At 34.9% G+C, this 14521-nt stretch overlaps 1 protein-coding gene across 1 annotated transcript; it reads right to left on the bottom strand.

Annotated features, from left to right (window-relative positions):
- Nucleotides 1–98: 98 nt before the first annotated feature.
- LOC135683645 (zinc metalloproteinase nas-4) lies at nucleotides 99–13723 on the bottom strand. The gene is made up of 7 exons (XM_065198958.2): nucleotides 13500–13723; nucleotides 6368–6436; nucleotides 5435–5575; nucleotides 4793–4913; nucleotides 4126–4301; nucleotides 1443–1513; nucleotides 99–623 (listed from the first exon to the last, which is right to left on the bottom strand). The coding sequence occupies exons 1-7, from the start codon at nucleotides 13594–13596 to the stop codon at nucleotides 339–341; spliced, it is 960 nt and encodes a 319-aa protein (XP_065055030.2). The 5' UTR covers nucleotides 13597–13723; the 3' UTR covers nucleotides 99–338.
- Between the last annotated feature and the right edge of the window lie 798 nt (nucleotides 13724–14521).

Below are 14521 nucleotides of genomic sequence, written 5' to 3'. Positions count from 1 at the left end.
ACAGACCACTTGTCAGACTTTATAAGTATGGGTATACAATTTGCATGTAGCTTTCACATTCTAAGTTAAAGGTAGAACGAGCAGTAAATGCAACATCGTTGGCTATTTGACCAGCTTCCTCGATTACATTTGCATTACATACACGTAATTTACATGATAATAAATAAACTTCCCCAAAGAAATTCAAGAAATTCAAACGCATAAGTCCCCGAAAATTATATAGTGAATGTTTGTACGCTTACACCCTTTGCACATTGGATTGAATTTAAAATAAATCTTGCTCTTTGACGATGTTATAGACATTTGAAGAATTTAAAATGATAATCATTGTTTTAGTTTTAAAAATTAAAGTTATATTCATCTGTCAATGTACTATCTCCCACCACATCAAATGCATTTGGAATTATTTCAGTGTCTTCCTCAATGCCAAGTTTCTTAGACAGTCGATACACCTGTTCTATCTTCTTCTCTTTTGCGTCACAGTTGTACAGTCTATTTATCTGAGCAATGTCTCCCTCGCTGAACATCTTGCGCTGCCCAAATCTCAGGCTAGGGAAACGTATGCTGACTAGTGTCTCTTCGCCATTTTTGCTGAAAGCTGAATTTCTGTAGTGCATAATGCTCTAGAATAAAAACAAAGAACTGAATTTTCTTTCTGCTTATCGATGAAAACAAATTTTCCTATACGATCAACACGATCCAACAAGATTGTTCTTCAAAGAAGATATCATTTTATCAATGCTAAACATGACAAAACTGATTACACCTAGGATTCTTTTTTAGGGTGTAGTCATGTGGTAATTTTTTATTATATAATTTTATTGGTTTTATAGCCAATCAGTTACGTTGCAATGCTTGCCTATATTTAAGGTAATTATTGAAAAAATTATACATAACCAATGCTGAAAGAAAGCAGAAATTTCTTCTCAAGGCAGAACATACGTAATTTGAGATATGCAAAGAGAATATGTATGAATTATGACGTCAAAATGGGTGTGACTGATTTATCATATTTATATAAAGGTAGAACATAGCAACATCACAATTTACCCCCACTTGCTAAGACTAGGGAAAACTCATAGCTATATTATTGAAGATTTAGACATCTTTTGTTTTCAAATACTGTGCAGTATGATATCAGAGTAAAAGATTAATCTAAGTCAATGAGCAAAGTTTGTAGCGTTAAGGAAAGTAGCTGGCAAGCTAGGTTAGATTAAGGTGGGTGCTATTGGTGCTGCAGCATTAGGCCCATAATTTAATATGCAAAAAGATGAGAGTTTTCCTGTATCATAGGGTGTTTTCGGGTTACAGCATCAGGCCCAATTTGGGCTTTATTTTTGCTCATTTTTTATTACATTTAAGGTTTTATTAGCTTTTGAAGTAAAAGGAAAGATAAGTAAAACTTGACCAGATGTTACAAAATAAGAAACTCAAGTGCTTACAGCAAAGTTATATGGAACACTGAGATCTGTAATATCGTTGAATTCATACTTCTGGAAGTTGTGTAAATACTCTAAAAAGAAACACTTTTCAGTTAATGCTACAGTACTAAAATCGACACTACAAAATCTTTATTAGACTGCAGAATGGTGGGAATAGGACTAAGATTGGTGGGAATCGAAGATCAGGGACTTGAATAATTGGCTGGAAGGGCGTGTTTAATGAATATCTCAAATTATTCGCGTTTGAACTCAAATCCAAAACAAGAAAACTTAAAGACATATTTGCAAGGTTTTCATACCAAGAAAGCATGAATACCTAGAGGTATCTAGCCAATATCTTGTGCACTTTCTTTACTTATATAAGTGAATTGAAGATAGTTGAAACCTCTTAAGGAATGATGGTTTTGCATTGAATGATAAATGGCGTGAAGAATAACTTGACTCAAATCCGTTGTAATAGAATTTTCTTTCACCCTTTTTTACACATAAGGAATCCATGCTTTTTTTCTAATCCTCCTTCTTAAGTACTTTCTGTGGAATTTTTCCACTTCTTTCAATAATTAAAAAGGCCAGGGGGAGAATAGCTATACTAGTTCCGATGCTTGTGCATTTGAAGTTGGGAAATTTTCACAGGAAAATTTCGTATTTGAAAGGATTTGAAGAGATTAAGAGCTTGCTTTTTCACAACATGTCTAGGTCAGACACTAAAAGACAATTCTTGACGAGTTTTGAAGAGGATCTTTAAGATAAACTCTGTTATATTCGTAATTCTTTTCTAGAATCCTGCTTATATGAATATTTTATGAAGAATTAAGGCAAAAACGGGAAATTATTGAAGCCACGGATGCTACTCTGAGGAATTCAGAAAAAAATGAGCTTCAAGATATCTTCTTGCTGATTGATTGAAAAATTGTTTCTAGAATCTAGCAAAGAAAGGAAGCTGGCTAGAGTTGAAAAAGCTGTTACGTCAACAATATAAATATTCTAGTTTAAAACATCACCTCAACAATTTTTTGCAAAAATTAGGGCCCCACTTAATGGAAAGACAAAATGAAATGGGAAACCAGTATATTGGTACCAGTTTAATAAGTTCGATTAAAAAATTACGATTTACGTGACTTTATATTCTATTTTCGCAGACTGTTAACAACAAAAGAAATTGTAAATATATTTTGCCAAAGTTGGCCAGAAAATGGAATTGCTCTTGTGAAAGAAGAGTAAATCGCAAGTTTAGATTATCACAAATGAACCATTATTTCTAAAGAGCTAAATTTTGTTCATTAAAGCATTGTGTGCAAAATGGGTTGGGTAAATAGCACCTGCAAACTTAAGCAATGATAAAATTGACATGAGAATAAGGAAGTTCTTAAATTGTTTTTGTTATTGTAATAGGCCGTAAGTGGATAAAAAGTCATCTGGTTTCAATTAGTGCTAGGGTGTGGTGATTAAAATTTGATTAAAAGACAGTGGTAGCAAATTGAATTAGATTTCAGTTTTAGCATAAGCTGAAAGTCTTTAACAAAGATGTTTTAAAAAGGTGAATTTCAGTATGTTTCATGACATCCAAAAGAGCTTTTGCAATTTAAAATATCACTTTTGCCAATAAAAACCGTAATACTTTAATCCACAATACTAAGGTTGTATGCTGGAATTTATACGGTATGGAGAAAATATATCATTAAATTATTATAACATTTTAGTATTATAGCATTATAGTATGACGACAACATAGTATTATAGTAATCCAGTCGCATGGTATTAAAGTGATATATAGTAACGTAGTATTATAGTCTTATAGTGACATAGTATTATAATGTTTTAGTAATATAGTATTATCGTTTTATGATATCATGGTATTATAGTATAAAGTATTTTAGTATTATTATAGTAAATAGGTACTATAAGCCTTTTGCTAAAGGCTTACAGTCTAAGCAGCCTTCAATGCTCATAAGAACAAGCTCATCTTAACTTTAAGTGCCGTTCGTGTCAGCTACAATAAAGGCATACTAATGCCTTATTACCTTTAGATAGCTTTCATTAACGGTAAGACATCTTTTAATGTCCATTCAGACACCTTAATATCATCTTGGCATTCATCAAGCTTTTAATTTCATAAGTTCAAAATCTAAAAGCTCTGCGTGATTTTTGGATATTGGCAAAAGAAATTCCACGCATACAGTGAAGTAAATATTGTATGTTGCTAGTTTTATTGCGATATCTAGCCTTTCAATTCCATTAGTATTATCAGCAATGTGATGCGGTGCACTACAGAGAGGTTTGATGTTCTTGTAATATTTTTGTAATAATCTAGTTCACTTCGTGTTTACCTGTTGAAATATTAACTATAGGGTATCATTTCGGCTAACCTCTTAAGGAAGACTATCAACCTCCCTTTACTCATTTAAACAACAACACCAGATCTTAAAATGTGAAAATTTGAATCTATGATGAATTCTAGGCTCTTAAGCCAAAGCTGAAATAAAAAAATCGACATGAAAATATTTCAACAAGTTTCAGCACAAGGCTTCTTTATTGAAGTGATTTTTGTGGTTTTCGTTTTTGTATTGTTAACTTTTTGTATAGTCAGCCCTATCGTCACATAATTTATGCTAACCCCTACAAAGAACTCGAGCTTTGCTCCATATAAAAAGATAATCTTGAAAATATAGGATATATTTCTTACTTGGATCCACGTTGTCCATGATGACGTTAACATGATTGTCTCTATCCGGCCTGCTTTGCTCGTGTACCACACCAAGGGCGTGCATCATCTCATGCAATTCTGTTCCAAGTCGGTAGCAGCCGGGACCAAGCGTGATGTTTTGCTGCCCACCAATTCTTCCTACACTTGAGCTGCATCTAATTGCAGAAAAATCAATGATTAAAAAGCAAATTGTCTACTTGCAGGTGTACCGTGGGAAATATAGATAATTTTGTGTTTTTTTTGTGAAGCCTAGGAGAGAAAGTTGTTTAGTCACATAGTGGACCTAACATGTTATTGGACAACATTAGCTTTTGTCCTGCTTCTCTGTCACGATAGATCTACGTTCACTCGGTGTTAGAATGGGATAAAAACAACAAGAAATTACCATAAAACGCTTAAAAGCCCAACTTCTTGCATACATTCATGCTGCTTTATACATTTGTGCTTTGACACATTTTTGAAAACTTTGAGGTGGCAACTCAAGGCTAACCGAGTGCTTTACAATTGATTTGAAGCTCCAAACGAGAAAACCCCATTATCAGCAAGATTCTCCAATATTTAGAAAGTTGCTCTAAGATATTTTCTCTAATTGCACAAAAAAGCATGACTTGAAGAAGAAACAAAATAAAAGGTGTATTTGTCTTACACATGTCTCTTGGACCTGAACAGAACAAAATCCTTTTGATTTGTACGGCGTACGAAACGAATGCATGTAAATTTGTGATACTCTCTCATTGCTCTTCCTATACTTGACAAAATAATATTTGCTGCAAAAAACAATATGATTGTACTTGAGAATCTAATAGGGTTGCTAAAACTAAAAGCTAATTGAAGGAAGAGATTTGTGCCTCTGGAAGGCCAGTATGCCTTATTCAGTACGGGAAAGGTAAACTAGGAAACGAACAGTAGCTTTTCTGTCAAAACCTTAAGTTTTGCCTGAAATCTCTCAAAGTTTTAGTTATTGAGTCAGCAGTTCAAAATATACCTCACTATATCAATAAAGTACAAAGCAAATGGTTTATGTTTTATCAAAATGGAACAGAAGAATTTGAGAAAAGAATTCATCTTATAAGCATCAACGGGATTTACTTCATCAATGTTGATCGTGAAGCAAACAAACTTGCTTAATCCCACTGAACATTGTATAGTAATGATTCAATATATCTTAAAGATCAGCATTTACGTATCACATCAATTTGATATCAATTCGTACTATCAAAAAAGGAGAATAAGTGAGGATATTTTTTTTGAGTTAGAAATAGAGAATTAGACATAGAAAATGAATTACGCAGGCTTGAGTCCAGCTCATATGGAACGATTCCACCAGGCCATTTGTGATCAGCTTCCACTAACGCACTGCGTTTTGAGTATTTGTTTAAAACTGCCCTTCTCAGAAGGGGGCTCATCACAATGTCACCCTCAAATATCTCTAAAATAAACCAGCACACATATTTGAGCATTCTTAACCTTGACAACTCAATATAAATCAATTCCAAAAGCTAAAAGTACCAAAAATTTGCTAGAATTTACTTTCTAGAAGACGACTCAGAAATAAACAACCTAAGAGTCTTATTTATGTCTCCCAAAATTTACTATTTGTGCATTGCTTCAAAAAATGAAGCACCCAGGGCCGCCTGGGCCGCAGAGGCAACCAATACATGTGGGCTCTTATAATGAATATAGATTCCAGGCAGTGGTGTAGTGCTATCAAAATAACAAGGGGGGCTCTTGCACAAAATGCTGCAGAAAACAATAGCAAAAGTAGAAATTTGCCAATTTTCGGCATTAACAAGGGGGGCTCAGCCCCCTAGCCCCCTAGCCCCCTAGCTCTACACCCCTGATTCCAGGATATGATAAGTTGATATATACATTCCATAGTTACGTGCCCCAGATTGAGCCTGGACCCTGGGACACTTGCTCCGGCTCCCCTGTCGGCGGTCCTAAAAGCATCTACCTACAAAATTACGAACATGGTATTGACCGCAGACATAACTGCGTTATTGACGTTTTTCTTGTGATGATTTACTTGAAAATTACCAAGAAAGGATAAAACCACCAAAACAACTGGTGTACATCAATAAAAAGCGCCACGTGTTACCGAAACAGCTGATCATACAGACTAGATCTGCCTTCTCGTTGTATTGGTAGTCGCAAATGAGTTCAATTCAGAACACAAATAAATGCTTTATATAGACGTTTTACGACGCAAAAGAAACAATACCTCCATTTTTCGGTAATGTCAACTCTAAGTGCTTTCTTTGGATCCATTTTTTCACGACCTTAAAAGCGTCTGTAAAGTAAGAAGTTTGGCATTAGTAAGAGATCACGACTTGAGGAACTCTGTCTTTTTAGCCTTTATCAAGAAGGTATATGGAAAACGAAATTCTAGAGGTTAAATCTACGCAATATACGATACGAAAAAAATACACGAAATATTAGAAACGGCTATGTCTTAGGAAGGAACTCATCTTTCGCAACGAAATCCTGTTGTTTAAAAGAGGGTGAATTAATGAAAAGCAAAAATAAAAGTCGTGAGTTACTGTTTGTTTACCTAGTGCAGACATTTTCAAAGGAACTTGCTTTCTATGATCAAAAACGAATTTAAATTATTTTTATACCGCATTTTACAAGTCTTCATTCAATTTAGATTATACAAATTTGCCTTAAAATGTGTGCTTGTTTTTGGAAACGATAAATTTCAAACCTTTTTGCTTTCAACTGTTTTTAGTCAATCCTCAACAGTACTAAATTTCTCGCTTAAGAAAGTTTGTCAGTGGAAAAATGTTTTTGGAAAATCATAAATGCAGGACAAGATAGAATTCTTTTATCTAAGATTATAATGATGCATTGTGTCTGTTTGTTATATGGTATTTGGGACAAGAGCAAGGCAATTTAGAGGCAATTATTAATTGAAAATACAGACAAACGTCAAGCTAAAAGATGGTGGCGAACTGGTTAAAGAAGCAAAAGATAGAGTAGATTGTTTATGGAAAATGAAAAATTTTTTTCTGAGTAAAGCAATGAGCAACATGGAAAACTAATTTGCCTAAGGAATCAACTGCTGTTCAGTAATTAATAAATATTTTCTGAATGAATGGAAATAAGCATTTTTAAGACCAATTAAGCATTGAAGAAAGAGGGAAATAAATAATAATACATAATAACAATAATTATTTTTTAAAGTTGGCTAGAATATAGCCAGTGCCAATAAATTCCAACTTTTCCCTTTAAACAATTTTTTTAAAATTAAACTATAAAGAACTATTGCAGCGGTTATATCCGGACCCTTTTCAGCCTTTGATTTTAATTTTGAACTCATTTTTGCTTTATGAAGCTTAACTTTTTGTCTGGACGCCGATTCCAAAGAAGACAGTAAAAAATAAGGAAATCAACGAAAGAATGCATTTAGAATGAATGTTCGTTAGTATCTGTGTTTTGTGGGTGATGTTGAAATTGAAGCCGGCTAGAAAAGAAAAACACGGTTAATAATTCATGTAAGCGTTTTTATGTAGAGGCAGAATGGATGGTGGGTTGATATACGATTTGTTTGAAACTCTTGAGTATAGGTCGATTATTAGCAGTTTTCTGCAATACATTTAACTGCACTCAAACGATATGGCACCTGTTATAATTATTTGACTCGGCTCTGTTTCCGTTTAAACCTGCTCGCTAAAAGTCTGATTCACAAGTGTTTAGATTTGATGTCTTCTCTTGACCAGGGGGAGTACTTATTTATGACCTACTTTGACTGTGTATCGTTTTTACTGAAACAGATTCAAACAAATAATAATCACTTATTTTGAAGACTTTTAGTCTTTCACAATTGCATTGAATCTCTCCTGAAAAGCAAGTTCGTTCAAGGACCCTTGCGCCAGGGGGCAGCAGGGGCATTGGCCCCCCTTGCCCTTGCAAAATTGAGCATTTTTCTTCGATTTACTATTGTTTAGCCTTATTTCTTTGCACTTTGCCTCCGTTGTCCTCTTCAAGTACATGCTAATTTGGGTTACTTCTATCTTAACGGGAGTATCTCTTTTGAGGCAATAACAGTGACGGGTTTACTGGGTGCAGAGGCCCATCAGACCACACCCTTTTTTATCACATTATAGTGCTATACACCAGTTTTACGAAAAATATGAACTACCCCTACTCCGTACATTTTGAACAATTTTTGAATAATCATAAGGACCATGTTTGCAAAGAATTAGGGGTTAATTACCCCCTTATAACCCCAAAGACACTTTCGCTGTTTCGAGAAAAGATGCATACATAGTTTTTGATGCTTATTAGCAATCAGTCTCTCCTGCTTCAATTTGCAACTTGAATCTGATTAGAAAACTTCGAGAGTTAGAGAATTAGAAAAGATGGTAGAAAGACTAGCAACAAGTAATGCCGTTGGTTTCTGAATAAACCATCTATCCTACATTGCAAAGTTATGTACCCCTTATTAAACTTGATTCTTAATTAGTGGTTTCACTTACAAACAGATAAGAACAAGTAAAGGGACTGAAACATTCACTAAACAGTAAATATCGAGCAAATAAACAACAGTACAATTGAAATTGTATTAAGAGGACTCTAGGCCTACCGGTTAAAGACCATATTTCTTGATAATCAACCAATTTTCTTACTGTTTCGATCCGCTGATAATTCAAGGCTCATTTTTAATCAACCTATAGATAACGCACCATTATTAAAAGTGCAAATGTTTATCACTAGTTTAAAAACGTATTTTCAAGTACAAGACCAATCTAGGGAACAAAATCTGCTGGATTTTCGCAACCCTGTTGAACCAATTTACAAGCACTGGCAAGAGATTATTGGGTAGAGTCCTAGTATCGTATGGAAGATGGAATTATTGCGGAAGGCACCAGGAGTAAATGGAACTGTTTTTTGGAAGCAAAGGATTTTAATCATTTCAAAGGCTCCTGCCCCCCCCCCCCCCCCCCTTAAAAGCAAAAATATAGTAGCTACGACCCGAAACCTAGGTTAAACTAGAGTTGGATGAGAAAAGTATTGAGGTTTCTAGGTTATTTTATAAAAAGGGGGCTTGAATATTCTAGCGCAAGTGACCTTGAAGCCTTGAAGCAACAACCTTTTTGCTTCTGGGACATTCTGTGATGTTACAACAATGGGTCTTGGCACTACATTGAAATTTCGGGGAATCTTAATGAACATTTACCAAAATTGATCAGAATTCACTTTGTTCAATTTTGTTACCATCTTGCTCTTTATGAAGAGGTCGGTTTGAATGTATTTTCGTTCTAAAACTCCTAATGGTCAGTATTTTTAAAAAAATCTTCATGTTGAAACAAAATAACACAATGTTTTCAAATGGTTTTTACAAATGGGTGATTGGTAAAATCGCTATTAAATTTATTTTCAAGAGAAAGGTTTCAAAAAACATTTCCAGGCATAGCTTTTGCTTTGATGTACTCCTAATGCTCGAAGCGCTGAAGGGAAAAAAGGAATCAAGTATACTTAAGTCACAGCTATATACAGCTTTTAACTTCAGTTTTCCTCAACAGCGCATTCGGCGATATGGTAATTTTTAAGATACTTACTATTTGGGTTATCGATGCATAATTACAAGTAATTACGAGTGGCTTGCAATAGAAAAGCGAACTTAAGGAGACACGAAAGAGCTAAAGGTGAAGAACGCTTAAAGGAAAGCATTAACGCTTAGAAAAAATTCCTTGTTTTAGATAGAAAGTGCACATTTCAAACATGATTAGAAGCTTTGCCTTGAACTTTAAAAAGCATATATGCAAGGATTATGGCTGGATTTAAATTTCATCGCAATTCAATAAAAAATGAGGTAGATTTTTTCAGCATAGCAGCTGGTAATCAAGAGTTTTCGAGCTTCATCAAATGTAAACAGTTTTCTCTGTGATATTTGACTTGAAATTCTCATAAATATAATTATAAACCTTTGCGTACGAAGAGTAGTCGGGGGTGCTGGCCTAGGCATTCTTCATGATCTTATAACTGAGTATAGCAACCGTTTAGATACAGCTTCAGTTATTCACTATTGTCAACCTGTTATGCAAATAAAACACATAGAAAGGCTATAAAGCAGGCTGATGGTTGTCAAGAAGAATCTTCTTACTAAGCACTCCCAAAAGTAAAAAACCATTCGTTTATGCAACATCATTTTGTTCAAGGGAAGGGGGGGTGTCTTTCCCAGACATCTCACATGGCGACAATCCTGGTTATCCTCTAGCTTCAGGCAGCGCGGAGCGTTGAGAAAGGTGAGGGGTCTAAAAAAAGTGGGGGGGGGCTAAAACCTTATAAAAAGAGGCTTTACTGGTAGTTTAGTACTAAATATTGGGCATTTTTGCAAAAAGTGGGGTGCCTGAGCTGCTGCGCGGTGCCCGCGCTAATATATTGCATTTCCAGAGATTTTTAAGTCGTTTTGAATGTGCCTATGCATGAACAAATTTTCTTAAAATTGCTAGTCGAGCCTCTGGCTTTCCTCAAGCCACATCTTTATTTGTTTTATAATGTTTTATGTGTCATGATATGTAACAGGATGGTTTCTGGTCAGCTGTATTTCAACTTTTGAAAGGGTAACCAATGGAAAAATTGGTATGGTCGAGTAGCTTTGCATCCTAAACTGTGCCAATATATTTCATTAATGCTTCTTGTATACACGAAGAACAGGTTTCTTCAATGGCAAAAAGCCTTTTTTACAAATATTTTGTCTTTTAACAATTGAAATTATAATTACAATGTTTGCACTGCAATTTTTAAAGTATCTCTGACCTCTGTAGGTATTTAAGAACACTGAATCACGTACAATACGACTGGAAAATACAACTTTCTCCGAACACTTAAGATCTAACACACAACAGATGTTTGGTCGCTGTTCGCCTAATCTTCAAGTCGGATGTAATGCTGTCTATTGTACACGGTTTCTTTATCTCTTTCCGTATTCAATTAAGGAATCGAGGTCATACTCACCAGACAGCATGAAAAGGAAGAGCAAAGAGGGATTTCTGCTTCAATGCAATGAGACTACTCACTGCATATTGAAGGCTTTTAGATAAAAGTTGCTGAGACAAGGAGATTAGCCAATATTTTCAGTTTCCATTCAGTCGAAACAGCACTTCGTTGAGGTGCAGCTGGCACAAATACGCCTCCGACGAGTCGATAAGCAACTTTTGATTTTCCCAATCACTATTTTACAATCACGACGCATACTTGCCTGAATTTTTTGCTTTCATTTGTTTTTATGATTCAAATCAAAATGAAGCACATTTGAATTATTTTGCAAAATTTTCAAAAGACACTGAGAAAATATTGTTTTGGGAAACAAATTGAAGTGTTATGGAACAAAATTAATTTGCCTCCTTATAAAATTAATTAAAATGTTCGAGGCTATTCTAGGTCTGCTTTTGCATAATACATTTAAAGAATAATTATTTGAATAAGGCATGTCGGAAATAATGTGGTACATAGAAGAAAAGGACCTGAAGAATTTGGAGGCACTAAATATCTTTAAGATGCGGGAAGTTTATTTATCTGTGATGCATTAAGAATACAAAAAATTAGGAATAATTGTGTTGCATGTGGTTGAATTGAGAAGTATCAGATAGCAGCGTGGTTCAAAGAGGTGATAACATCCATGAAGGTAAATATTACTGGCTAAAATGATGTCTGATTGATACATTCCTAGCGAATGGATTTTCTATCACTTTAAAGGACTTTGGATAAACTCAAAACTTTTAAAAACATACAGAGAGGGTAAGAGAGAAAAAGTAAATGTTCTTAATAAGTTATAAAGCCTGCTAGGTGTCTCAGAAACAAGATTAAGTTCGGGTGACATTTTGATTGTTTTTGCCGATAAATCAGGTGCCAAGTACTATATTGCAGTGTTTTCTATGACTGGAGAGAAAATTGATACATTCTCTGGCATGATAAATTTGAAAATTTGTTATTCTGTTAGTCAATGAAATAAGCACCCATTCTTCATTTGAATTCATTGGTCTTTCCGAAATCTTTAATATCAAACCCATGATGTACGAGTCGAGTAAATAGTTTTATTGAGTGTTTGATGAATACGACGATCTACCTCTAATCTCTAATGTAACGGACCATTACGTGGTTTACTAAGGATGAGAGAAAAGCTATATCAAAAAACCGTGAAGACGGGTTTCAAACAATTTGATAATTTTGGTATAGAATAAGAGGTAAAAAATAGTAGGGGATAACAGCAACAACCGTTGTCGATGCTGAAGAAAAAAAACCAAACAAAAGTATAAGAGACAGCCACCAGTTTAACTATTCTTCGCAAAAGTAAATTCTTTGTTTCGCAGTTTGGATTCCTTGGTAACACGGAGCTACAGAGCAACCAGCTTGTAAGGGCATTCATTTTTCTTTCAACCATGAATTATCAAGAACCCGTGCATATGTAAAGTATGGTAGCTACAATTAAAAAGTCTTCGACATTTGCTAAAGGCTTTTAAGCAAGGGTTTAGTATTCTCTGACCTGACAAAGATTTTTACTCTACTGCAATACAGAAAAATCATTTCTTGCAAATAGCGTCTGCCTGTGCCGTATCCCCAAGTTTCCCGTGAGTCATAGGTAGTGAAAATCTGGTCTTGTACTATTGATTGAGATACTAGTACCTAATAGCTTTACGAGCATTTAAAATTCAATTTTAAGAACACTAGACACAGATTTTGGAAGAATTTTTGCAAGTATTGATATCGACTTCAAGCAATAAAAGGATAATTCAAGAAGAGAAATAGAAAACATTTTCCAATATCTAATCGAGCATGGAGATGGTCAGTTTTCATCCCGCCTAAAATACCAGTATTTTGACACAAGCAAAGAGGTGTTGAATGTGTTTTGCTGAGACGTTAGCAATAGAATTGCAATAAAAATCAAACATCCGATAGTTGTAATGTAAAAACAATTTGTGACTGCTATAAATAAGTGATCTTTTGTTATGTATTTGCAAGCAGGTGATCAAAAGTAAAAATTTCAAAATTGAAAAACTTCCTAGCGGTTTGCTAGTTTACTAGTCATTTCATGCGTCACAGAAGGGTGGCTCAAATTTTGATTAGAGGAAAGAAACAAGGGAAATCCCTTTGCCCCTGTCTGTGAGCGTATCTCTAGCGTCGTGTATACGGGATAAGAGCTTTGAGGAGGGTGCATTACTGCTCTTTTAAGATTCATAATATTTCCTAACTTTCTGGCACAATATTTCCTAACTTTCTCCGAATAATAACACGAGAGAGGTATCAGCTGTGATTTCAAAAACGTGCTCAACTAAAATTACAGTTGCAGAACTACATCAAGATAACACAACAGGTACAGTTGAGTAATTGTTTATTAAATCGTGTAATACCTTTGGCTTCCTCGTGGGCTGCTGCAGACGAACGGTGCCTTCGTATACCGATTACAGCACTGCAGATGAGCAAAAGAAACGATAAAATTAACTTCATGTTATTTTAATTACTTGGAAAGAAACATTGACCCTAAATATGATCTTTGCGGTACTCAATATGCTGACCGCATGACAACCTGTTGTTACACACATTAGCTGTATGTTCTTCCGTGGCTGAAGATCTGACAATCAAGACGACAAAATTTCACGCAATGCATGCATGGATCGACGAAAAACAAGTCGGCAGATGCGCCCGGGGGTTTATACAAGCAAAAACGTATTCCACTAACGATGAAGGTTTTAGCAAGTAGGACATCTATTTAAGGGTTGGATGAAATTATTCAAAGCCTTTATTTTCAACTGAACTGCAAAACTCAAATAAATGTTCAATTTCAATCAAGCACACTGAATGAAATTCTTTGTTATGTCTGAAGCCTCAAATTTGACTGCCGCAGCATTTAACATTCACATAGGTATATGCTTTCAAAATATTGCGGTTTTGAGAATTCATTCCCATAGACCAGAAAATCGTGCTTAGACTACCGTAAATCCTCTACGCTCGAATAATCCCCCCTCGCATAAGCCACCACCCAATTAATAATTTTTGCAAATAAGCCCCCCTCTCGAAAAAGCCCCTATGGGGGCTTATTCGAGGGCAGCATAATTACAGAATAATATCTTATTTCAAGAAAGCCCCCAAAGGACAATAGCTATACAGTATAACTTTCTTTGACTGGAGACCAAAAAGCAAAAAATTGACTTTTGCGGTGATAAAACATTAGATCTTCACACAGCACTTTGTAACTCCTTTAATGATATCAGAAATCTTGAATATGCGAAGAAGAATATTGACTGTTAAGCTTCCTTTGCAAAAAAGCCTCTTTGTAATTTGTCAATTTTATTTCATTGAGAAAATTGTCATTTTTATGTCAACCTTTGAAGAAAATACTAAACTTTGAAATAAACCCCCTTGAATAAGTCCC

The sequence above is a fragment of the Rhopilema esculentum genome, chromosome 7 (assembly GCF_057945365.1).
Source record: "Rhopilema esculentum isolate cy_ngs chromosome 7, ASM5794536v1, whole genome shotgun sequence".
NCBI classification, from domain to species: Eukaryota; Metazoa; Cnidaria; class Scyphozoa; order Rhizostomeae; family Rhizostomatidae; genus Rhopilema; species Rhopilema esculentum.
This window is presented reverse-complemented; position numbering and strand designations above follow the sequence as displayed.

Excerpts from the sequence above, each read along its gene's own strand:
- LOC135683645 (XM_065198958.2), bottom strand. The coding sequence starts at position 13,596 with ATGAAGTTAATTTTATCGTTTCTTTTGCTCATCTGCAGTGCTGTAATC. Across the intron at positions 5,576-6,367 it reads GACATTACCGAAAAATGGAG|AGATATTTGAGGGTGACATT; the intron begins GTATTGTTTCTT and ends GGTTTATTTTAG. Across the intron at positions 4,302-4,792 it reads TTCAGGTCCAAGAGACATGT|ATGCAGCTCAAGTGTAGGAA; the intron begins GTAAGACAAATA and ends TTCTGCAATTAG.